The sequence below is a fragment of the Pituophis catenifer genome, unplaced genomic scaffold, assembly GCF_029215685.1.
Source record: "Pituophis catenifer annectens isolate HBS135680 unplaced genomic scaffold, rPitCat1.0.hap2 SCAF_5, whole genome shotgun sequence".
In the NCBI taxonomy this organism is placed as follows: Eukaryota; Metazoa; Chordata; class Lepidosauria; order Squamata; family Colubridae; genus Pituophis; species Pituophis catenifer.
Genome location: NW_027256885.1, coordinates 48,604,878 through 48,629,063, shown reverse-complemented (window position 1 = coordinate 48,629,063; position 24,186 = coordinate 48,604,878). Strand labels below are relative to the sequence as shown.

At 44.7% G+C, this 24,186-nt stretch overlaps 1 protein-coding gene across 1 annotated transcript in view; it reads right to left on the bottom strand.

Moving 5' to 3' along the window:
• Positions 1-1,525: 1,525 nt before the first annotated feature.
• EIF1B (eukaryotic translation initiation factor 1B) overlaps positions 1,526-24,186 on the bottom strand; it is a 49,300-nt gene continuing 26,639 nt past the window's right edge. Inside the window, exons 2-4 of the mRNA XM_070944504.1 lie at positions 19,529-19,692; positions 3,222-3,323; positions 1,526-1,671 (exon numbers count right to left, since the gene is read on the bottom strand). Of these exons, the coding sequence (XP_070800605.1) occupies positions 1,627-1,671; positions 3,222-3,323; positions 19,529-19,692 (311 nt within the window). The 3' untranslated portion in view covers positions 1,526-1,626. The remainder of the gene's footprint in view (positions 1,672-3,221; positions 3,324-19,528; positions 19,693-24,186) is intronic.

The following is a 24,186-nucleotide window of genomic DNA, read 5'->3' as shown; positions in this document are numbered from 1 at the left end:
AGAACCCAAAGGCTCAAGAACAGTCCGACAGCCTGGGGGGACGGGACAGATGTCAAACACGACGTGCGGGCCGGGAGCACGACCCTCCTCACAATCTTGCAGTCAGATAGGCAACTGGCGCCCAATGTCGAAGAAACAAATGGTGGCAAAATGGCGGGCGTGATGTTGGCGGCCCCAAAATGGCGGCCGCAACGATCCACAGTCACTGCAACTCCGCATCCCACAAGGAGCCCGGCCCGACAGCAATAATTGGTGGCGCAGGAGGCTGGCGAGCAGAAAAACAGCCGCACAGCTTCTCCCGATGCAGGAACTCACGCCTCAGGTGTTCCTCAGTCAAGCCGCCACACTAGCCCCAGAAACACGGCGCCGCCCGCAGAACCTGACGGGACAGTCGCCGGTCGTCGGCAATGAAATTAATGCGTCACAAGCACAAATATCGTGCACTTGCCCCGCCGCCGCCTCCCTAACCGGAGAGCCTCCAAAACAATAACCTGGTGGCAGGGGTTACGACAGCGAACCGCCCAGCCCACTCTCCACCGGTGGCAAATTGTCGGCCGGATCTGCCCCGCAGGGACAGAAACCAGTGGCTGTTAGCACTCAAAGCGCGAAGCTCGGAACGGCCTGGCTCACCCAGACACGTTGCCGGCGAATACAGCTGACAGGCGGGCAAGAGAAATAATCTTCCGCTCTCCACCGCTAACAAAAAAAACAACAATCAAAATTAACCAAAAGGCCTATTCGCATTACTAAATCCAGAGCACAGAGAAAATCCACCTCAGTCTGTCAGCAACTGAGAGAAAGACTGGGGAATTGGAAGCAAGGGGGGCGTGGCTAGAGCACAGAGTGAGGTATTGAATTAATTTAAAAGTTCTCTCAGTTGCTGTCAGAGAAGAGGATTGAACCCAGCTAGAGTGTAGACGCAGCACACTGGAAAAAAAATAAGACAGGGTCTTATTTTCAGGAAAACATGGTACTTATAATGGGATCTTTTGTGAAGCCTCACATCAAAATGGTTTGAGTTCTTGCACACCCTATCTGGGAATGGATTTGATATCAAGCCCCAGGAATGGCAGCATTTCTTGGATACTAGCTGGACTTTACCCAATATAATTCTCATAGAAGGAAGGAATACCTAGTGGTTTAGATTTCACTGAACTTCTGACTGCTAAGTAATCATGAAAACTTTTAAGTCAGTTTAGCTGTACTACATATGGAGTATTAGCTTTTGAAGTTTGACCTGGTCTGCTATATAGTTAAAAAGCTGTTTATATGCTTAAATTGGCTAAAGTATATAATGAACTCTACACTCAAATGGTAAGAGAGAGTTTATTTAAGCTGCAACACACATGTTTTTAATACACTTAAATCAGATGAAAAATACACTGAAGTATCAGCAGTAGAACATTTCCATTGGAAATGTGTTAAAATTCTTAAGCATTTCTTGTTACAGTCTTACTGCAGTTTTCTTATGTGATTCTACTCTATACCCCACAACTTTTCTATAATCATGCAAAAGCAAATCAGATTTTGAATGGGAAGTCCATTTACTACAAAGAATCATATTTCACAGAGTAGCCAGCTTGGTAGAACAAAACCTGTAGAGTTCTTCAGGTAAGTACACACAATTCAGAAGCCATGAACTTTCAGTTGTTCCTCCTTAACAATGCCAACCTGCAGAAAATATACAAACATCAGTAAGCCCTTGGCAGTTAGGACCAGAAATGTGAACACAAAAGTAATTCCACATACTAATTGAAGTACAATTGCTGAGCAGGGATATAATGCCAGCTGAGACTGGTGCAAAGTTATCTATAGCAGCAATTTTCAGTTTACAAGTCAAGCTAGAAAATCCTCAAATTTTTCCTTAAAACATCCTGCAATAAAATCTTAACTGTTCAAATATATGGTATCAATTGTGCTATTAAGAAAACAAAAGTGTTGGAGCCAAGTTGGTTACACTCTTCCACTCAGCCCCATAATTCAGCTCTTTATCAATTTAGTGAAAACAATAGAGCTCACAGTTGGCAGAGTAACTCATTAAATTCTATTTTGTTATCATGTTCAGGCCCTAAAGTGTACTAATGATTTCCAAGTATCTGTTTAAACTAAATGAGCTATAAGCATTTTAATATTTGAGTCAGCGAGGTACAAAACAGACCTGGTAAAATTTGGATTCCAAAAAGAGCCATATGAATTAGATAAAATTTTACAAAGGACAGATGATAAATTGATAACCAAAATTTATAATTATTTACTAAGATACAAATTAGAGGAAGAAGTGGTCAAAGAAAATATAATTTGGGCGAAAAATTTCGGATATAACATTGAACTGGAAAAATGGGAAAAACGATGGAACGTAAATTATAAATTAACAATGTCTGTACCCTACAAAGAGAACATGTACAAAATGTTCTATAGGTGGCACCTCCCCCCTGCTCGTTTAGCAAGAATGTTTCCGAATACCTCCCCAACGTGCTGGAAATGCAAATTGCAGAAAGGAACCTACTACCACATGTGGTGGTCTTGTCAGAAAGCAAAACAGTTTTGGCAGGCAATCAGGATACAAATAGAGGAAATCACACACCAGAAAATAGAATTGAGACCAGAAACCTTCCTGTTAGGAATAACCACAGGACATTACGAAAAAGAAATAAAATACCTAATTATTCATATACTAACGGCAGCACGGATAGTTTTTGCTCAGAGCTGGAAGCATGAAGATATACCAACAGAAGATAAAATAATTAGCAAAATCATGGAATGTGCAGAAATGGACAAATTTACAAAAGAAACACAGGAAAAGGAAGAAACGGTTTACTATTTAGTATGGCAGAAATGGTATAATTGGCTGGAGAAAAGAAAGGAAATTAAATAAATAGGGATACAAAAGAGAGGACATAACCCATGGATAACAATTGAGTACTAACTAAGGAATATAGTAAATTAAATACATAGATTAAGAAAATCCGAGGAGATGATGTATTAGGAATATATATATATTGTTTTATACATAAATATATTGATATATAGATATGAACACAAATATAGTCTACTGATGTGACAAGTTTGAAAAAGAAGTCACAAAGACTTGATCCATGTTTATTTGTTGTGTATGTTTTATTGTTGTACGTATGTTTGTTTGTATTTTTTGTATTTTAATCAATAAAAATTAAAAAAAAATTGAGTCAGCTGTCTGAATTGCTAGACTTATAGAAACTCACCTCTAAGAGGAACTGGCAAATGTTCTTCCTCTGGTCACCCTGCAACTGGATCACCTCCCCGTATTCAGGATGCTCAATCACAGTACCATTACAGGCAAATTTCTGCAGAGAAACATTGCTCTATTCAGTGGCAACAAACTGTTTTTCAGGTACTTGAAGCTATTCCATTACACCAGAGGTATCAAGCACACAAGCCCACAACACTCCCAACTGAGGCCTAAACCAGATTAAAATGGGTCATATTTAAGAAAGTAAAATAAAAATACAACAAAACATAGCTATTACATTTTAAAACTAAATAATAATTTAGTCACCAATCACCAAAACTGTGGGCTCATGACTTACAAGGAGTGCTGCACAAGCTCACTGTCTCAGCTTAATTGCAACAGCAAAGAATACTTGCCATTGCTGCAGCAAGGACTAAGCAGGAGTACCATGTGACAAAAGCTCCTTCTCTGTCTCTTCTACAGCAGCCTCACGTGCCCCAGACTGCTGTAATTAAGCTAAGGTTGCAAACTTTTGCCTTATCCTCAGATGGCAGGCAAGCAGGCAGCCTTACACTGGTAGACGACCTGCTGCAAACCTCAGACCCTCCAGTGCATGAAGGAGCACCTCTCTGCAAAACAGGTTAAATTAATTTCTCGCCTCCCTTCAAAAGAGGTTGAATCTGTTGAGTTTCAGGCTGCAGAAGGTCCATGCCCATGGTTAACTTCATAAATTAAAAAGAAAAAACTGAAATATCACATTGGCATAAGTATTTAGATCAGGGGTGTCAAACTCAAGGCCCATGGGCTGGATCTGGCCTGCGGGGTGCTTAAATCTGGCCCATGGGACCGGCCTGGAAATATCAAAGGACCGGCCCGGGGTGCCTCTGCCAGTCAAAACGGGCCTCGGGGGGGGGAACCCCTGCGTCCTGTTTTTGGCCTCCACGGCCTCCTGTAGTATACTCCGCATGGCCCGTTTTCAGCTGGGGGAGTGCTGGAGGCCAAAAACGAGGCGCTGGGGGCCACGTGTGCCCCCCCCATGCCGTTTTGGCCAGAAAAGTGCCGCAGGAGGCATCCGTCCTGTCTTCCCCCTCTTGGTCTCCCTCCCCCACAGAGAACAATGCTGATCCAGCCCTCAAAGAAATCCAGTTTGACACCCCTGATTTAGACCCTTTGCAACAACACTTGACATTTAGCTCAGGTGCCTCCCATTTCTCTTCATCATTGCTGACATGTTTCTACACCTTGATTGGAGTCCACCTGTGGTAAATTAAATTGGACATGATTTGGAAAGGCACACACCTCTCTATAGAACGCCTCACAGCTGACAGCTGCCATACTGTGGCAGAGCAAAACTCATGAGGTCAAAGGAACTGCCTGCAGATCTCAGAGACAGGATTATTGCAAGGCACAGAACTGGGGAAGGCTACAATAAAATTTCTGCTGCACTGAAGGTTCCTAAGAGCACAGTGGCCTCCATAATTCTCAAATGGAAGAAGTTTGGCACAACCAGGACTCTTCCAAGAGCTGATCACTTGGTCAAACTGAGCAATCAGGGGAGAAGGACCTTAGTAAGAGAGGTGACCAAGAACCTGATGGTCACTCTGACAGAGCTCCAGAGATCCTGTATGGAGATGGGACAGAGTTCCAGAAGGACAACCGTCACTGCAGCCCTCCACCAATCTGGGCTTTATGGCAGAGTGGCTAGACGGAAGCCTCTCCTCAGTGCAAAACACATGAAAGCCCGCTTGGAGTTTGCAAAAAAGCACTTGAAGGACTCTCAGACTGTGGGGAACAAGATTCTCTGGTCTGATGAAACCAAGATTGAACTGTTTGGCCTGAATTCTAAACATTATGTCTGGAGGAAACTAGGCACTGCTCATCACCTGCCCAATATCATCCCAACAGTGAAGCATGGTGGTGGCAGCATCATGTTGTGGGGGTGTTTTTCAGCAGCAGAGACTGGTGAAAAACACTGGTGACATTAAATGATTACATTGGGAGTAACAATGAAAAAAAGAGAAGGGTTAAGAAGAAACAACCAATAAAAAAGAAGCAAATTAAGGGAAGGAAAAGAAAGGGGAAAAGATTAGAGAAAAAGGTTTTTAATGATTACACTGGGATTAACAGTGGCAAAAATAGAGAGGGTAGGAAGAAGCAAGAGAGACAAAAAAAGGGGAAGAGATTAGAGACAAAAAATCTAATGATTACAGTGAGATTAACAGTGGGGAAATAAGAAAGATGAGAGGAGAAAAGGGGAATAGATCAGATGGGAATATAGGGCAAAATAAGCGAGTAATGGATTTAAAAGTCAAAGGAAGGATACAGGAGAAAAGACATAACTATAAAAAGGAAAAAAAGGAAAAAAGAAAATGAGAGAATGGGATAAACGGAGGGGAATTTGAAGAGGAGGTTTGGTGGATGGACCAAGAGTTAAAAGGAGTAATTAATGGAAAAGAGGAAGGGTAATATGAGATATACTCATGGTAGTAAGTGAATTGTATTACTATTAATATTGGTGATTGTAATAGCTGAATAAGATGAAATATATGGTTTAATATGAATGGTAGAATGAAGGAAAATAATGATTAATTTTAGTATTGTAAAAACTGAATTCAAGGTAATGCAAAACGATGACTGAAATTATTTACTCAGAGGGGAAGATGAATGAAAATGATGATACAAATTGTGAAATATAAAATGTTTTATTTAGAAGGGGTTAAGAAATGGAAATTGAAATGAAATTGAAATGAAATAAGGTATTTCTATTTAAAAAAGGTGGTGTGAAAAATAAATTTGAAGAAATATATTATTTTTGGTAAAATGGTAAAATGATTAATAAGGAAGTAAGACATGCTAAATTGGTCCACCCTAGAAAAAAAATGATATTAAGAAATAATTGTGAAATATCAAGCTAAAAATTAGAAATTGAGGATGGAAATGATGGTGTTTAAATTAAAGGGTTTCAATAGAAAAAAGACAACATTGAGAAATATATGTGATAAAGGGAGAAATAATAGAATGAAATGAAATAAGATTTAAGATTAGGTGGTCAGGGTGGATGGCAATATTGATTATATATTAAATATTAAATAGAGATGAAAAATAAAAAAGTAGAAAAGGAATAGTATGGCAGAAATTGAAATATATAAATTAAATTTGCAGAAAATGGGCGTTGGTCCTACCTGAGACGCCCGTTCTCTCCCGTAGGAGGGAACGGCAGGCAGCGCTGGGTAGACTCTGTCAGTTGACCAATCAGGACCGGGTCTGCAAGAGTTTAAGCCCCGCCCTTCCTGTCGTTCCCCAGTTTATCGGCGAGGATTTCACTGCAGACTGGCGTGTCTCCTGCTAAGAATAAAGAAAAGGTAAGTAGGACCCGCCCCACCCCGGCATCGACGGCTCATCCCCAAGAGGGTGGGGGCTGCCTGCCGTTCCCTCCTACGGGAGAGAACGGGCGTCTCAGGTAGGACCAACGCCCATTCTCCTCCCAGACAGGGAACGGCAGGCAGCGCTGGGACATACCAAAGCTTGATGTCCAAGGGCGGGCAGCCGGGGAGAGCCGAAGATCAGGTCTCATGCACACGTTGTAGGACCCGTCTGCCGAATGCCGCATCCGCTGACACGTAGACGTCCAGACGGTAGTGTCTGATGAACGGCATCGGGGTGGACCAGGTCGCCGCCCTGCAGACTTCCTCCAGAGAAGCCTGGGTAGCCCAGGCCGCAGAGGTGGCGGCACTCCTGGTGGAATGTGCAGTCACACGGTTGGGAACCGGCAGAGACTGGGACTCGTAAGCGAATGCAATCGTGGCCCGGATCCAGCGACCCAAGGTTGGCGCCGAGACGTTGGATCCCATTGCGGTAGGTTGAAACGAGACGAACAAGGCCTCGGTCTTGCGAAACGAAGCAGAACGTGAGATGTAGATTTTCAAGGCTCTGCGTACGTCGAGAGTGTGCCACGCCCTTTCTAAGTGGTGAGATGGATTGGGACAAAAGTTGGGCAAAGAAATTTCCTGCGACCGATGGTACAATGAGTTAACTTTGGGAAGAAAAGTAGGGTCCAAACGAAGGACAACTTTGTCGTGATGGAAAACACATAGGTCTTGGCGGACCGACAAGGCGGCCATTTCAGAAATGCGATGAGCGGAAGTCACTGCCACCAAAAGGGCCACCTTGAAGGAGAGAAATTTCAAAGACGCCGACCGGAGAGGCTCGTAAGGCGGGCGAGTCAGCGAGGCCAAAACCTTCGAGAGGTCCCATGTAGGGAAACGGTGGACGACTGGGGCCTCAGGTTGGAGGCCCCCCGGAGAAATTGCCGAATCAATGGATCCTTAGTGATGGCTGTCAAGGATGCACAAGCTGAGACGGAGGCCAAGGCTGCAGTCTGGCGACGTAGAGTAGAAGGGGCCAGTCCGGATTCAAAGCCATCCTGGAGGAAAGCGATGATGTGTGCTACCGAAGGCGAAGTGGGGTTGATCCCTCGAGCCGAGCACCAAGACGAGAAGGAGCGCCAGGTAGACTCGTAGATACGAGTAGTGGACGGGCGCCGGGCAGCTTGCATTGTAGTGATGGCGGCGGGAGGAATATTGACCCGAGTCAAGAACTCCCGCTCAGTCTCCAGGCGGTTAGTTGCAGCCATTGGGGCTCTGGGTGTAAGAGAGCCCCCTGGAGGAGGCAAATCCGGTCGTCCGGGATCCGCCAGGGGCGGGCAGTGGACAGGGCGACTAGGTCCGAAAACCATGGCCGACGGGGCCAGTGGGGAGCTATGAGAACCATTTCCGACCCCTCCGCCAGAAGCTTCCGGATGACCCTGACGATGAGTGGAAGAGGGGGGAACGCATAAAGAAGGACGCCCTGGGGCCAGGGGGATCGGAGGGCGTCCACCGCCTCTGCGCCTGGGGACGGGAATCTGGAAAAGAAACGTGGAACCTGATGATTTAAATTGGTAGCGAACAAATCAACTGCAGGGCGGCCAAATCGGTTGGAGAGGTCCTGGAAGAGGACAGGGTGGAGCTTCCATTCGGAATGGTCCACCAGATTACGGCTAAGGAAATCTGCTTGGATATTAGCTTTACCAGAAATGTGGGCAGCCCGTAAGGAAGCTAAATGAGATTCAGCCCAGAGGCCAAGTAGTAGAGATTCACGAAGAAGGGTCCAGGACTGGGTTCCACCCTGTTTGTTAATATGGGCCTTAGCAGAAACATTATCAGTTAGAACGAGCACGTGCTGCCCTTGGAGCAGAAGTTGGAAATGACGTAAGGCCAGAAAGATAGCCCGTAACTCGAGGAAGTTGATGGAGGTGCCTCGTTCCTCCTCAGCCCAGATGCCCTGAACCATATGGGAGTTAAGGTGAGCCCCCCAGCCGGAGAGGCTCGCATCAGTGGTGAGCACCATCCTCTGAGGCTCTCTAAACAGGGTACCCTGGGTGATGGCCTCTGAACCCCACCACCGTAAGGAATCCAAAACCTTAGGGGGAAGAGAGACCTTACGCAAGGAAGAAACTGAAAGGGATCGTTGAAACGGAAGAAGGTACCATTGGAGAAGCCTACTGTGCAAACGGGACCAGGGGACAATGTCGAAGGAAGACACCATTTTGCCCAGGAACCTGGAGAGGGAAAGAATAGAAATGGGCCAGCCTTCCAAACATAGCGACGCCAGCTCAGATAGGCTGGACTGGCGGGCCGGAGAGAGAAAAACAGTGGAGGAGAGGGTGTCAATGACTGCACCCAAATGTTGAATGCGAGTCGAGGGAGACAGGGAGCTCTTGGCCCAGTTGATCAGGAACCCATGGCTTTGAAAAAGACGGAGCGTGGTAGAAACATCCCGCCGAGCCCCTTGAAGGGAGGAAGAAAGAATAAGAATATCATCCAAGTAGAATAAAATGCGAATAGGTAGGGATCGAATGTGGGCCACAAGGGCCGCCATCAACTTGGTGAAGACCCTGGGTGCAGAAGAAAGACCGAAAGGGAGAGCTTTATATTGATAATGAGAGCCCCTATAATAAAAACGAAGAAATTTATGATGGGGCGGAAAAATGGGAACATGTAAATAAGCTTCGGTTAAATCAACTGAAGCAAGGAAATCCCCCTCCCGAATGCGTTCTAAAATAGTAGAGAGGGAATGCATCTTGAACCGGCGGTATGTTATATACCGGTTCAGTGCCTTTAGGTCTAAGATGGCGCACCAGCCCCCCGAAGCTTTAGGGACAAGGAAGAGCCGGGAGTAAAAACCGGACCTACGTTCAGATGGAGGAACCTCCTCAATGGCTTCGATGTGGAGGAGGTGGGCAACCGCCGAGGCCATACGGGCACGGGAAGCAGAGTCCTGTGAAAGAGGACAAGGAACAAAAACACGCGGGGGAGAAGCTCTAAACTCTAAACGGAGGCCTTCTCGAACAGTAGAGTGAACCCAAAGATCGGAAGTAGAAACAAACCAGGTATCAGAGAAGAAGGAAAGATGGCCCCCAACCAGAGAATCTGGAGGTCGGCTAACGGGACCTGTGGAAAGGGCGGCCTTTGCCACCCCGGAAGGACCTTCTGGGAGGAAATCTGGAAGAGGACCTGACCTGAAAGTCTTGGCCTTGCATTCCTCTGGAGGAAAAGTTGCGAGAGGAGCGGTTGAAGGAGGAGCCGGTGCCAGTCGGGCGAAAGAATGGGACCGTTGATAGAATTGCTATCAAAAGTCCGACCGACGGGAGACCACGGGAAAGATCTTCTTGTGATCCCTAGTCTCTACCAAAATTGGATCCAGGGAAGAACCAAAAAGGTTAGCTCCTTCATAAGGAGAGGCAGCCAGGCGCCATTTGTTCCTGGCATCAGCCTGCCAGTGGCGAAGCCAGAGGAGCCTGCGGGAGGTAACTGAAGACCCAATGGCCTTAGCTGCAAAACGGGCCGTATTAAGGGTAGCGTCGGCCGAAAATTTGACGGCCGCCAAAATTTTATTAATGTCCTGGTGGGAACGTGAATCGGAGGCCGGAAGACGATCCTGCAGCTGTTTGAGCCACAAAATGGAGGCCCTGTTGAAAAAAGATGCCGCCGAGGCGGTTCTTACCGCCCATGCTGAGGCCTGGTGACCTTTTTTTTTTTTTAATAAAAAAGTTTTTATTTTCTGATCAAACAAGTATACAATATAAACAATCATTCAAACTATCATCAAGAAAAAGAAAAAAAAAATCAATCCTTGGTAAACTCAATCTTCAACCCCTCCTCACCACCCCCCACCCCCGACTTCCCAGAACAGAAAACAGGGCATAGATTTCACCAAACATTCGCTAAAATAAACTAGCTAACTGCAAGATTTAATAACTCCCAAGACCCCTTAACTCCCCTTTTACAATTTCATCAACCTCCCTTTTTATAGACTCAAAGTAGCGTATACTCCAGTAACTCTAAGAGTTTTAAAGCCATTAACAAATATTAAATATTCAAACCTTAAAAATTCTCTTAATATATCAGTAAAGTATTCAATTCATTTGCAAAAACATTTTCCCCCTCCTACTTTTCTCAAAGTTCAGATATTTTGAAATCTCATAACAAAAAATAAACCTTAGATATTCAGTAGTTAAATTTCTACATTTTTTAAGTTTCTAAATTTTCCCCCTTCATTATTCCTCCCTCCAACTTTTAGAATTTTAAAAGCTAATCATCAACATAATTAACCATTAATACATAAACTAGAAAACCAAAAAGGATTAATCTTACATTCAACCATTAATGCATCATATTTAAAAATCAATATTTAACTTTATGCTTTTTCCCCCTCAGTAGTTATAACACCTAAAACATAATCATTTTTAAATCTTCCATTCTTGCTTTCTATGCATATTTAAAAATCAATATTTAACTTTATGCTTTTTCCCCCTCAGTAGTTATAACACCTAAAACATAATCATTTTTAACCATGAATAGAACAACTGCAAAACCAAAAAAAAAGGTTAATCTTCCATTCTTGCTTTCTTTTTATATTTTTTCCAGTCTTTCTGCATCCCTCCTACTTCTATATTGAGGAGGTTTTTCATTTTAATTTGAGGTTGATGTAACTGCAAAGATTGTCCCCTTTTTAAGAAAATTTCCTCTGATTTAGAGCCCCCAAATCGCCTCTTCTTGCTTATATAAATCAGTTCATTCCTTCGTCTGTAGAACCAAAGTTTATCAAGAGTTTGTGAAAAAAAGTTCAGTTGTTTCTTTTCTATTAAATGTATAAATGCCACTGGCAAATCTCCTTCATCTTCTGAAACTTCGAAAGTCTGGTCATTTACTGCTTTTTTCCAAACCAAGTCGTAATTTTGAAAGATTCTATCAATTTTTTCAAAAAGAGCAGAGAATAAGCTCAAAAATTCTTGAGAAGATTCTTCCACCTTCTCTGCTGCAATCAGAATATCTCCTGAATTGTCATCATGCTCCGTACTTATTTTTGTCTCCTCAGTCATTTCTGTTGTTATCCCTTTAAGAATTGCTATTTGATTACTTATAGCTGCAGTATGATTATTCATGGCTTCTTTTATAAATTCTGTAAATTCTGCATCAAAATCCTTATAGCTCTGTAAATCAGACAACTGTTTCATTTCTGACACCTCCAAATAGCTTCCAGCACTTTCAGGATCTTCTTTCTTAGAAGCCATTTTATTTTAAAAAGATTTTCTTTCTTCCCACAACCATAAAATCATAAAGTCAAAGCCATCCTTTTGAGCAGCTTTCAGCAATTTCTTTATAAATCACCAAACGAAATAATCTTTTCCCAAACAGCTCTTCAAAATCTATTCCGGCAACTTAAAGCCAGTCTCTGAGCACGAGTCTATTAGCAAAGACTTTCCTTTCTAACTTTCACTTTTAAAATCGCAACAAAGAAACACCATCTTTACTTCCAGCTCAGAAAATCCAATTAGAAACATTGTATCCCCGGAGTTAAGTATTATACTTGCAAAAAGCTTGTCCTCCTGCTTCTGTTCCGCCTGCTTTTTTGAAATCATTTAATCTTCTGTTTGACAGCAGAAATTGGACGCAACGCCTAGCTCTGTAAAAAAAAAACAGAGTCCCCCCGGATCCGGAGCTTCAGTGGGCTGAACGGGGAGCTCTCGCCCTCCTAACCCCTGGAATTAATCCAGGGGTTTTCGGGGAGCTCTACCCTCACCCACCTGCTCTCCTCCCCTTCTTTTCCCGAAGGGGAGATTTTCAAGCCGTTTGACAGCTGATTAGCGCTGTCAGAACGGCTCAACGGGATCACGGGGGCGGCGGTCTAAAAAGACCGTCAATGGCGCTGCGGAGCCAACCCGGAAGTCAGGCCTGGTGACCTTTGATAAGGGTCCGCTCGGCTCGCTTGTCCTCCGGACGCAAGGACTCCTCAGGAGGACCTGCCAGATGAGAGGTAGAAGCCAAGGCGACAACTGGAGCGTCCACATTCGGCACCTGCAACAAGTCAGAAAAGTCAGAAGCGGTAGCATAGAACTTTTTGTCTTGGGAATTGGGCAGAGGCCCAGAGCCTGGCGATGACCACTGTCTCTTCACCACATCTGAAAAGAGTTTAGGTGCAGGCAAGGTATCCATACGAGCTGGTTGTTCTGCGAAAAGAGAAGCAGAAGGATCCTCAGATGATGGATTCCCTGTGGAAGCAGGAGGAGCCGGTAACATTTTGGTAACAGACAAAGCCTTAAACAGCAAGGAGCAAAAGAGATGAGGTTTGAAGAGGCCTATAAAGGCCGGCTGGTCAGGAGCTAGGCCCTCATCATCAGACCATTCTTGGTCTAGGGCGAGGTCCTCCGCAGAGAGGGATATCTGGCTGGCAGAAGCAGGAGAAGATGGTCTCTCCAGATGGGGCGAAGCCTCCACCCCCCATGATAAATGACTGACTTGGCTCGAGCAGTCTAAAATATCTGATTCTGCACGCTGTTGTAGGCCTTCAGAGATGCCCTGACGGATGGCAGTTGCGATGAGAGAAGCCAGAGCAGGGGAAATGGTAGAAGGCAGGGAGTCACTGGGGGGGGGGAGGAGGGGGGGAGGAGGATGAGTGGAAGGAATATCCTCCCCTTGGTCTGGAAGTACAGCAGCAGGAGAATGACCTTCCTGAGGCAAGGTTGCAAATAAAATGGCCGCTTCATCAGGAGCCGGAGAAATCCCTGAGGAAAACCGATCTGGGGAGAGTGCAGATCTATGGCAAATCTGGGGCTGGGCCTGACCACTAGAAACCCCAGCAGAAACTTGAGGGGTGGAAGAGGCGGGGGAAGGCAGGCCTTGTTTGGAGGCTTGAATCTGAGCCTTCTGGACCGCCCTTTCCAGGGCCCTATGGCGGCGCTGTTCATCCTTCCTGGTCAGAGCTGACTTTTCTGGAGGGGCAGATGGCAATTTGGGCTTCTTATGGCCTCGATGCAGGCCTGAGGTCCCTTCCCCCGGATCGCTGTTATGGCGCTTCCTATCCTGATGAGGTCCCTTCCCCCGGATCGCTGTTATGGCGCTTCCTATCCTGATGAGCGCCCGCCCCACGACCACTTCTTGAGGAACGGGAGTCAGCCATCTTGAAATTACCCCCGTTGGCACGAAAACCAATTTTAAAATGGCCTCCCTTAGTACTCACTGCGCCCAAACGGTCCGAGAGGCAAGCAGCAAGCGGCTCCAAGCAGCGAGTGGATTTCGGCGCGGTGGGGGGAGCTGCGAAGCGAAGGCTTCAAAGTGCAGCAAAAGCGTCTGATTTTTGAAGGGCAATACAGCGCGGTGCAGGCCAGGGCTACGGAGCGAACTCGTGGGCCCTGCCTGAAACTGCCAGCCGGCAGAGAGAAGCGGCGATCAGGCGGCCGCGGGCGAAAGCGAGCCCTCTTTCAAGCTGGGATCGCAGCAAGGCTCCTCCAAGACGCTAATTCTGCCCTTTTTGCAATTTATTTTAAATTTCCTAGACTTCGATCTCAGAAGAAGCAGGAGACACAAGTGTCCAAGTCGACCGAGTCGATAAACTGGGGAACGACAGGAAGGGCGGGGCTTAAACTCTTGCAGACCCGGTCCTGATTGGTCAACTGACAGAGTCTACCCAGCGCTGCCTGCCGTTCCCTGTCTGGAAGGAGAATAAGCTGTATAAATTTTGACTCGGTCAATACTCAGTATTCAATACTCAGAATACTCAATATTCAGAAAAAATGTATTGTTTGTGTGTATGTTCGTTTTAAATATATATATATATAAAAGAAAAATTTCATGGATGAAAATCCTAAAGGGGAAAACAACTCAAGAAGTGTGGGAAACTCTTAAAAATATGATCATAAAAGCCCAGTCCAGCACAATACTGCTGATAAAGAAAAACAAGAAATCCAAGAAGAAACCAGCATGGTTGCACAAAGATCTCTCTGATAAACTGAAAGACAAAAAGGACAAGTACAAAAAATGGGAAGAGGGACAGCTAACTAAGGCAGAATATTAGCAGATAGCCTGAATCTGCAAAGATAAAGTCAGGAAAGCAAAGGCTAAAAATGAACAAAGACTTGCAACAAATGTCAAAGATAATAAGTTTCTTTCAACATATAAATAACAAGAAAAAAGTCAAGGAAAAAGTCGGTCCACTAAAGAGGGAAGATGGCAAGGAAGTAACAGGCAGCAGAGAGAAAGCAGAGCTGCTTAACTCATTATTTGCATCGGTCCTCACACAAAAAGAAACTATAACCCAACCTACCAAAATCACAATTGTAAAAGACAGACTAGAAATAAAAATTAAAATAGGCAAGAAAAAGGTAAGAGAACACCTGTCTGAACTTGATGAATGTAAATCACCAGGACCTGACAGATTACTTCCCAGAGTTCTGAAGGAGCTGGCAGATATTATCTCAGAACTACTATACCATATCTTTCAAAAATCCTGTTGCAATTGGGAAGTACCTGAGGATTGGAAAAGAGCCGATGTGGTTCCCATCTTTAAAAAAAAAAAAAGGGGGGGACCCACGAAACTACAGACCAATCAGCCTGGCATCAATACCTGGGAACTCTCTAGGAGTCTCTGGAGGCTGGGGACAGCAAAAAACGCCACTTCCTGTCCAACCGGAAGTTGGGGAATGGGCCGTTTCTGGCCTCTGGAGGGCCTCCGAGGGGGTAGGGAAGGCTGTTTTCGCCCTCCCTAGACTCATAGAGAGGATCTGGAGCCAGGTGAGAAAGAAAAACGGGCCTTCCCCACCCCCCTCCAGGCCCTCCTCCAGCACTTGAAAAATGCTGCCAAGAAAAGTGGAGGGGGGCAGTTCCCAGAAGTTCAAAATGACTTGAGGGCGCAACTTTCAAGCAAGTATGTGACATACTATACTATTTTCTATACTTTAACTATGAAATACATAATTTTTTAACATGTCACTATTACATATATTTCAGGGGTGAAATCTAAATTTTTTTGCTACCGGTTCTGTGGGCGTAGGTAAATTGAGGACCCAGTTTGTGGGGGCAATAAGCTGACTTTGTATAAATATACAAAAGTATAAAGGCTATTGCTTAACGCATTGTAAGCCACCCTGAGTCTCCGGAGAAGGGCGGCATATAAATCAAATTTAAAAAAAAAAATCCACATACAGCTTTGTGAGATTTTGTGTGTTTGTGTAGTTAGAGTGAAACACTACAGAAACACACTAAATCTCAGAAAGCTGCACAAATATTATTTTATTTTTATTTATTTTTATTTTTATATAAAAGCAGCTAAATTTAAAACTTCCTAAACTTTAAATGGCTAGGTCTAAAAAAAGAACAACTAAAAAAAACCCCAATTAACTATTTTTTTTAAAGCTCCCAAAGGGGAAAAAAACTTACCCAATAGAACAGGGGTCTCCAACCTTGGCAACTTTAAGACTTGTGGACTTCAACTCCCAGAATTCCTCAGCCAGCTTTGCTGGGAGTTGAAGTCCACAAGTCTTAAAGTTGCAGATAGAGCTGCTCACCGATGAGTTTGATTGCAGGCAGGGAGATTCAGTTGCTTGCTGATGCAATGGATTGCAGGTATTACAGCAAGCGTGTTGCGTCCAGCAGCTAAGGTAAGCAAGCTGGAGGCTGGGGGGGGGGGGGGGGAGAAAAAAAGAAACTTTTTTCTTTTAAATGGGTCTGACAATCCAAGCTGAGTTGCCTGATTAGCCATTTAAAAGGGAAAAAAGGCTCTGATGATCACGCGGCTCAGCTGGGCATGGGGGGGCAGGGGCAGGGGCAGGGATTTTTGCTACTGGTTCTCCGAACTGCCCGCCATCGCTACCTACTCGCCCGAGCCGGTCCGAACCAGGAGCATTTCATCCCTGATATATTTGCAATTTACTCATACTCTTGTATTGTGGTGTACAAATTTGTACTTGGTTTGGGAAAAGCTACACAAAACATTTTTCCACACATGGGATGTCAGAAGTAAAAGGGAATATTGCAGGGAGGTGGTATATGGGAGGAGGAGGTGTGAAAGTGGTTTGTGTGGTAATTTGGCCAAAGGCCATGAAGAAACTCAGTGAGATGGATTTGTATACATATATAGTATACATATATATGTATACTATATACACAAATATATAGAAATTCCCACAAATACTAAAAAGAAATAATCAAATTTGTAATGTTTATTTTGTACTGTTTTTGTTATATCTAGTTCCTACTTGTTTGTTGCGTTGATGCATTAATAAATGAAAAAAATCTCCTCATGCAGCTCCCCCGCCACCACCTCCTCTTCTCCAGAGAACTGTCAAGGCAGAAGTTGGACTTGGAGGAAACTGCTTCCTGCAAACTTTCTCCTCGACACTTCCACATGCAGCAATGTCGTCCTGTGCAGGCCAGGCAAGGCTGGGAGGGGGGATCTGGAGGTCTCCAGTGGAGGACGGCGAGACCAGGATGAACCCCAAAGCCTCGGTCCACCAGAGGAGCATCGTCATCCCTCTCAGGCCACACGGAGGACCCCCAGAAGGTGGCGTGGGCTGCCCAGAGCCCTGGGCAGTGGAGGCAAGTGCCCAGCCCAGCCCTTGAGCTCCCGGGGCACCGGGACCCCCCGCAGCCCAGCCCTGCTTCCCTGAGAGGGCGCCTGGCCGCGTTTACCTCCTCCTCAAGGCTGTTGCTGCTGTGCTCACTCTTCTTGGCCAGGTTGCTCATGGTGGGTGCGGGAGGGCAAAGTGTGTGGGTCAGAGGGAGGCCCACTCCCTCTCCATGTGAGGAGACCCAGCTTTGTAAGCAAAGCATCCTCAGTGATAGGATGGGAGACCACCAGGAGGAGGGGGCAAGGGGATGGTGAGAGGGCAGCAGGGCTGCTGGTGGCCAAGTGCTAAGGCAGGAGTACCCGCAAACCCACCCTCCCTCTCATTCCAATAGCAATAGCACTTGGACTTATATACTGCTTCACAGTGCTTTACAGCCCTAAGCTGTTTACAGAGTCAGCATATTGCTCCCAACAATTTGGGTCCTCATTTTACCCTCCTCAGAAGGATGGAAGGCTGAGTCAACCTTGAGCCTGGTGAGATTTGAACGGCCAAATTACAGTCAGCCGGCAGTCAGCCGAAGTACCCTGCAGTACTGCACTCTAACCACTGCACCACCATGGCTCTTATCTCCCTCCTTCCTTCCTCCCTCCCTCCTTTTCATTCCCATCTCCTTCCCCTCTTTCCTTCCTTCCTTCCTCCCTCTCTCCCCCCTCCTTCCTTCCCTCCCTCCCTCCTTCTCATTCCCCATCTCCTTCCTTCCTTGCCACCCTTCCTTCCCTGCCACCACGAAGTTGTTGTAGATCAGTGCCTAGAGCCTCAGCAGCAGCGCTGCGCCCACCACCAGCTTTCTGCCGCCTGCATGGCCCCACAGCCTGCGAGCGTTTCCCTTTCACCAGGATGACAGCCCCTGCACGCTCGCTGCCTGTGCGTGCGCCCAAGGGGAGTGCCAGCCCATCTCCAGGGCGGCTCTGCGGGTCATATCTAAACACATCGCAGGCCGGATTTGGCCCGCAGGCCTTGAGTTTGACATGTCTGCTTTAGCAGCTCCCGTTTCTATTTCAGTTTGACACCACTGCACTATACAATGTAATTCTGATTGTAAGGCATAGCTCTAAACGTTCAACTGAATTTTGCTAACAAAGGATCTTACCAATGCACCAGTATATTTAAGATTAGCGCTTTGAACTAAGCTAGCCCACCACCCAATAACTTGTTAGGGTTTTCCATTTTATAGTTCTACATCTAATTATCACTAGTTAGTTATGCGGACTACTGCTTGTTCTACTTCTCTCCATTTCATATACCGTATTTTTTGGAGTATAAGACGCACCTTTTTCCCCAAAAAAAGAGTGTGAAAATCTGGGTGCGTCTTATACTCCGAATGCAGCCCCACCCAGCTTCTAAAATGGAGGTTTCAGAGGCTGAAAAAAGCATCAGAAACAAAGCATCAGAAAAGAAGCCCCCAAACAGAGCTTCAGAGGCTTTTTTCTGAAGCTGTTTCAGAGGCTTTCAGAGGCAAGAAAAAGTTTTTTCGGCAGAAAAAAAAGCAAAAAAAAAAAAAAAAGCAAGGCACAGAGCTCACAACCAAGGAACCTGTTGCTAAAATTCACCTCTGGGAACAGCTGATTGGAGGTATTGATCCACCCACCAATCAGTTTTTTTCTTATTTTCCTCCCCAAAAACTAAGGTGCGTCTTATACTTCGGTGCATCTTATACTCCGAAAAATACGGTAGTTTGGACATCTTCCATGCAGCCTTCATATTATATCTCTTTACTCTCTGTTTTAGTGCATTCATACCTTTGATTTCTCATTATCTTGAAAGAAAGGCAGGATTGAATATTGAATTTAGCTTGCTTTTAATCCACGTTTTCCTGAAATAACTGTTACTAGCAAAGAAGTAGATTAGAACAATATTGAGGAATATTCCAGGATCAATTGATATTAAATTCTGATTATCTTTTGTAGTATTTCTACCTGTAAGGGTTAGATCCATTTTAAAGGACCTTGATCTTTTCCTAAATATGGCAGTTTTAGGAGACGCCATGAAATCAACTGTATCACTACCGTGTTTCCCCGAAAATACGTAAGACCCTGTCGTATATTTTTTTGAACCTTGAAATAAGCGCTTGGCCTTATTGCCATGCGCTCAAAAGCCCGATTGGGCTTATTATCAGGGGATGTCTTATTTTGGGGGATACAGGGTAGTACTGCTCAAAAGATTTTTTTAAAAAAAATCAACCAGGAATCACTTGTTTCTTTGAAAACATGTACTGTCTGTTTTTGCTGGCTGAGACAAAAATATTGGCATAACAATTTCAGGAATAGCACTTTTTAAAAATATATGTAAATAACTGTATACTTGTGAATGTATGTATATTCAGTTTGGATGTTCTTAGCTCAAACATTTAAAAATCCAAGAAACACCAACTTTACCTTTTTGAATGCTTTCACAAGTTTCTTTTTGTCATAATCATCAGCAATCCCCTGAACAGTTGTTAATGTTTTTCTACCGTTTCGTTGCTGGATCCTTATATGGATGTAGTCTTCAGTCCCTGCCGGGAGTAAGTCGTCACCCTTAGTTGCATCAGCAAAGGGGTCTGAAAAGGGCATATAATGAAAATGATTTTTTCATAGCCTGAATTTTCTAAGTAAACAGATATAGGCTATTGGTACCTTAAAATGCATTACTTGAATAATATCAACATGTTGCCTTTTATCTAAATGGTCTAATCATACTGCCACATAGAGTTTGATGGAGTTGGGTTCTCCACAGTTCAATACTGAGGTACTGATTAGGTTTTTTGCAGACAGTCTGTCCACATCCCAGCTATGCTTCCTAAGTGGAACTGTTTAGATGTAGGGATTGCCTTGTAGTATTTATAGTCTGTGTAAGATTTGAACGGGGGGGGGGGGGGGTCAGTTAGTGATTGGAGGTTTCCTGGGATGTGGCAATTAATTAGTTGCCGAGAATGTTTTCTCTATTTTGACTGGTTCGTCTTGTCTGCTTGAGGCCTGGATTAGGTGCCGGCCTCTTCAAGAAGTCATAGCCCAGACTTCTGGTTTGGTGCCACGAATCCCAGCCAATACTTCTCAATAAGGAAGCCCTAAGGGGTGATGAAGAAAGGAGGGACCCCTCGCCGATCGTGGAAAAGCGGTGGCTCTTTCGCTTGATCCGAGGCACCCGACCAACCGACAGAGAAGAGAGACGGCCATTATGGCCGTAACAAAGCTGGGGCAATCGAAGAGATGAATAAATAGGAAGTGAGGATCCAAAGCAGTGTATTTGATCTGGTGAGACTTCTTACTTCTAATTTCCACGGGGCATTAAATCCCCCGAGAAGTATTTTTGAAAAGTGGGATTCTGTAGAGTAGGAGGAAGGGAATATTTGCCCACCTCCGAAAGAATAGCGGCGAGTAAAATTGGGAGCAGTTGACAGATCCATAAAAAACAAAGAGGAGACCGAGGTGGAACTTTTAAAAACAAAGGGAAAAGACTAGACTGGTTATTTTTAAAACGTTAAAAGCTGTTTTGGGAAAAAATATGGGTTAGAAATGTGAAATTCACGCAAGCGCAAAATTTAAGAGAAAATTTTTATAAAATGTTTTACAGATGGCATTTAGACCCTAAAAAGCTAGCCTGTATGTATCCGAATTTGCAATCTAAGTGTTGGAGATGTGATTGTGATGATGCCACCTATTATCATATATGGTGGACTTGTAAAAAAGTTAAAGCATTTTGGATAAAAATATGGTGGATTATCCAAAATATTCTTAAAAAGAAGATAAGGTTTACTCCACAGTTGTTTTTGTTGGGTATAATTACAGATTGTACGGTTATAGAGACTAAATTGATTTTGAATTTAATAACTGCAGCTAGACTTTTGGTGGCGCAATATTGGAAGAAGGAAGATTTGCCTACTATTGAAGAATGGACATTAAAAGTAGCGAATTTAGCAGAAATGGCAAAAATTTCAGCATACTTGAAAGACTATTCACAAGAAAGATATATATCGGAATGGAGAAGATGGATTGATTATATTCAAAACAAATATCGGACTAAACAGTATCAAATAGCTTATGAATGAATAGAAAAATTAAGAGTATTCATATTTAGTTAAGTAAAAGGGGAGTTAAAGTGTGAAGGGGGGGATAGGAGTCCATAGATAGTTAGCTTAGTTTAGTATATGACTGTTAATTGTTATACCCTGTATTGTTCTGGGAAGTTCGGGGGGGGGGGCTGGGGGGGTAAGGAAGGGATGGGGGGATGGGGAAATATTTGTAATTTTTTTTGTAAAACTCTTTAATAAAAAATTAAATTAAAAAAAAGCTGTTTTGGAACCCCTTCCTTTGTGCTTTGTTGTTTTTTGTAACTTTAAATAACGAATTTTGGAAGAATAAGAAATAAATCTTGGGACTCTGTTGGATCTCTTAAAGTTGGCTGTAAAGATGGAAGAGAGAGTCAGGGTGACACCTACTGGCTGGAAAGGACATTACATGTGTGAAAAGAATTAAGGAAGGCATAACACTCCCAAGGTTACAGATAAGAGAAGACAGAGACACAGAGGCTGTTTCAAGAGGCAAAACAACAGTTGTTGAAAAACTGTTTTTGTGTGGAGTTTGAAGATAGAGAACTTCTGGAAACACCGTGGATTACAAATAACCTTGACAGCATGACATAATGGATTAGCTTGGTTTCATTTTATTTATTTATTTATTTATTTATTTATTATTTATTATTTATTGGTTCAATTTATATGCCGCTCTTCTCCGGAGACTCAGGGCGGCTTACAATACGTTAAGCAATAGCCTTCATACTTTTGTATATACCTGCTTAGTAGGGCTTTGCCGCCCCCCAAGTGGTGTTCTTTTTCCCTCTCATTCCAATAGCAATAGCACTTGGACTTATATACTGCTTCACAGTGCTTTACAGCCCTCTCTAAGCTGTTTACAGAGTCAGCTTACTGCCCCCACAATCCGGGTCCTCATTTTACCTACCTCGGAAGGATGGAAGGCTGAGTCAACCTTGAGCCTGGTGAGATTTGAACTTGCAGTAATTGCAGGCAGCTGGCAGCTAAGTGCTACTTAACAGCACTTTAGTCCGCTGCACCACCAAGGCTCTTGTAACCAAGAGCCAAGTGAAGCAATTTTCTGACTTACTAGACATTTGGAATACTGGACTATTGAATTTTTGAGGGGTTTGGTGGGCCTTCTGGATTACAAATACTAACTGATAAAAGATAAAGAAATAACTATATAAACCTATAGCTACACAACAGATTGACTTTGTGCACTGACTCTGAGGATTACAAAGTCAAACGTCTGTAAGAAACTATTGGTGACTGAGAGAAATAGGCACTGGTTTGATCACCCAGCCTATTGGGTATGTGGGATAATGTGGTGACTGTGGATGGTTTGAGATTATCGTGTTCTCTGTTATTTTCTATGTTTTTCTCCCCTAAATGGTGGATGATCTCTGGAGGGCTCGGGACAGGGGTTGTTCCTCTGTTCTGGTCCTGTTAGACCTCTCAGCGGCTTTTGATACCATCGACCATGGTATCATGCTGCGCCGGCTGGAGGGACTGGGGGTGGGAGGCACCGTGCTGCGGTGGTTCTCCTCCTATCTCTCTGACCGGTCGCAGTCTGTGTTGGCAGGGGGGCAGAGGCGCCTTGCTTGCGGGGTGCCGCAAGGGTCGGTCCTCTCGCCGCTCCTGTTCAACATTTATGTGAAGCTGCTGGGTGAGATCATCCGTGGTTTTGGGGTGCGATGCCATCTGTACGCTGATGACACTCAGCTGTACATTTCCACCCCAGACCACCCCAATGATGCCCTTGAAGTGATGTCCCAGTGTCTGGAGGCCGTGCGGGTCTGGATGGGGAGGAACAGGCTTCAGCTCAACCCTTCCAAGACCGAGTGGCTGTGGATGCCGGCGTCCCGGTATAGCCAGCTGGTGCCATCGCTGGCTATTGGGGGCGAGTCACTGACCCCCACAGAGGGGCCTCGCAACTTGGGCGTCTTCCTGGACACACGGCTGTCTTTAGAAGAGCATATGACGGCCGTGGCCAGGGGGGCTTTTTATCAGGTTCGCCTGATACGCCAGTTGCGCCCCTTTCTGGATCGGGACTCCTTGTGCACAGTCACTCATGCCTTGGTTACGTCACGCCTGGACTACTGTAACGCTCTCTACATGGAGCTCCCCTTGAGGAGCACCCGGAGGCTCCAGCTGGTGCAGAATGCGGCCGCGCGGGTGATTATGGAAGCGACGTGGCGCTCCCATGTAACACCTCTCCTGCGCGAGCTGCATTGGCTCCCGGTGGTCTTCCGGGTGCGCTTTAAGGTGTTGGTTCTCATCTTTAAAGCGCTCCATGGCTTAGGGCCAGGGTATTTGCGAGACCGCCTGCTGCTACTGATAACCTCCCACCGGCCAATACGCTCTCACAGAGAGGGCCTCCTCGGGGTGCCGTCGGTCAGGCAATGTCGGCTGGCGGCCCCCAGGGGGCGAGCCTTCTCTGTGGGGGCACCCGCCCTGTGGAATGAGCTGCCTCCTGGAATACGATTGATCCCGGACCTCCGGACCTTCCGTAAAGCCCTGAAGACGTTTTTATTTCATCAAGCCGGCCTAGCCTAAATGGTTTTTAATTGGGATTTTAAATTTTATGGATTTGGGGTTTTAAATTGGGTAGCCAGTGATTTAATTCTTTTAATTATCTTAACTTTTGCATTTGTATGTTTTTTAGTTTTGGCTGTTCACCGCCCTGAGTCCCTTCTGGGAGAAGGGCGGTATACAAATTAAATTAATAATAATAAAATAAAATAAATGATTTAATTAGACTGCCTTTTTTATTAGGCACTGAAACAACAAGTATTTCAAATCTAACCAGAATAGGAAAAAAAGCATCATCAACACCATCATCAGCTTCCTCCAGCCCATCAAGTCAAAGATCTATAGATACCGTGCTACAACAAGAGAAAATGAATACCTCTCAGTTACAAATGATGCTTCAGTCAATACAAGAAGCTATGACAAAAAATTATACTGAGATGAAAAATGAGTTGGGAGAAATGAAAAGTGGTATGGGAGAGATAAAAGAAA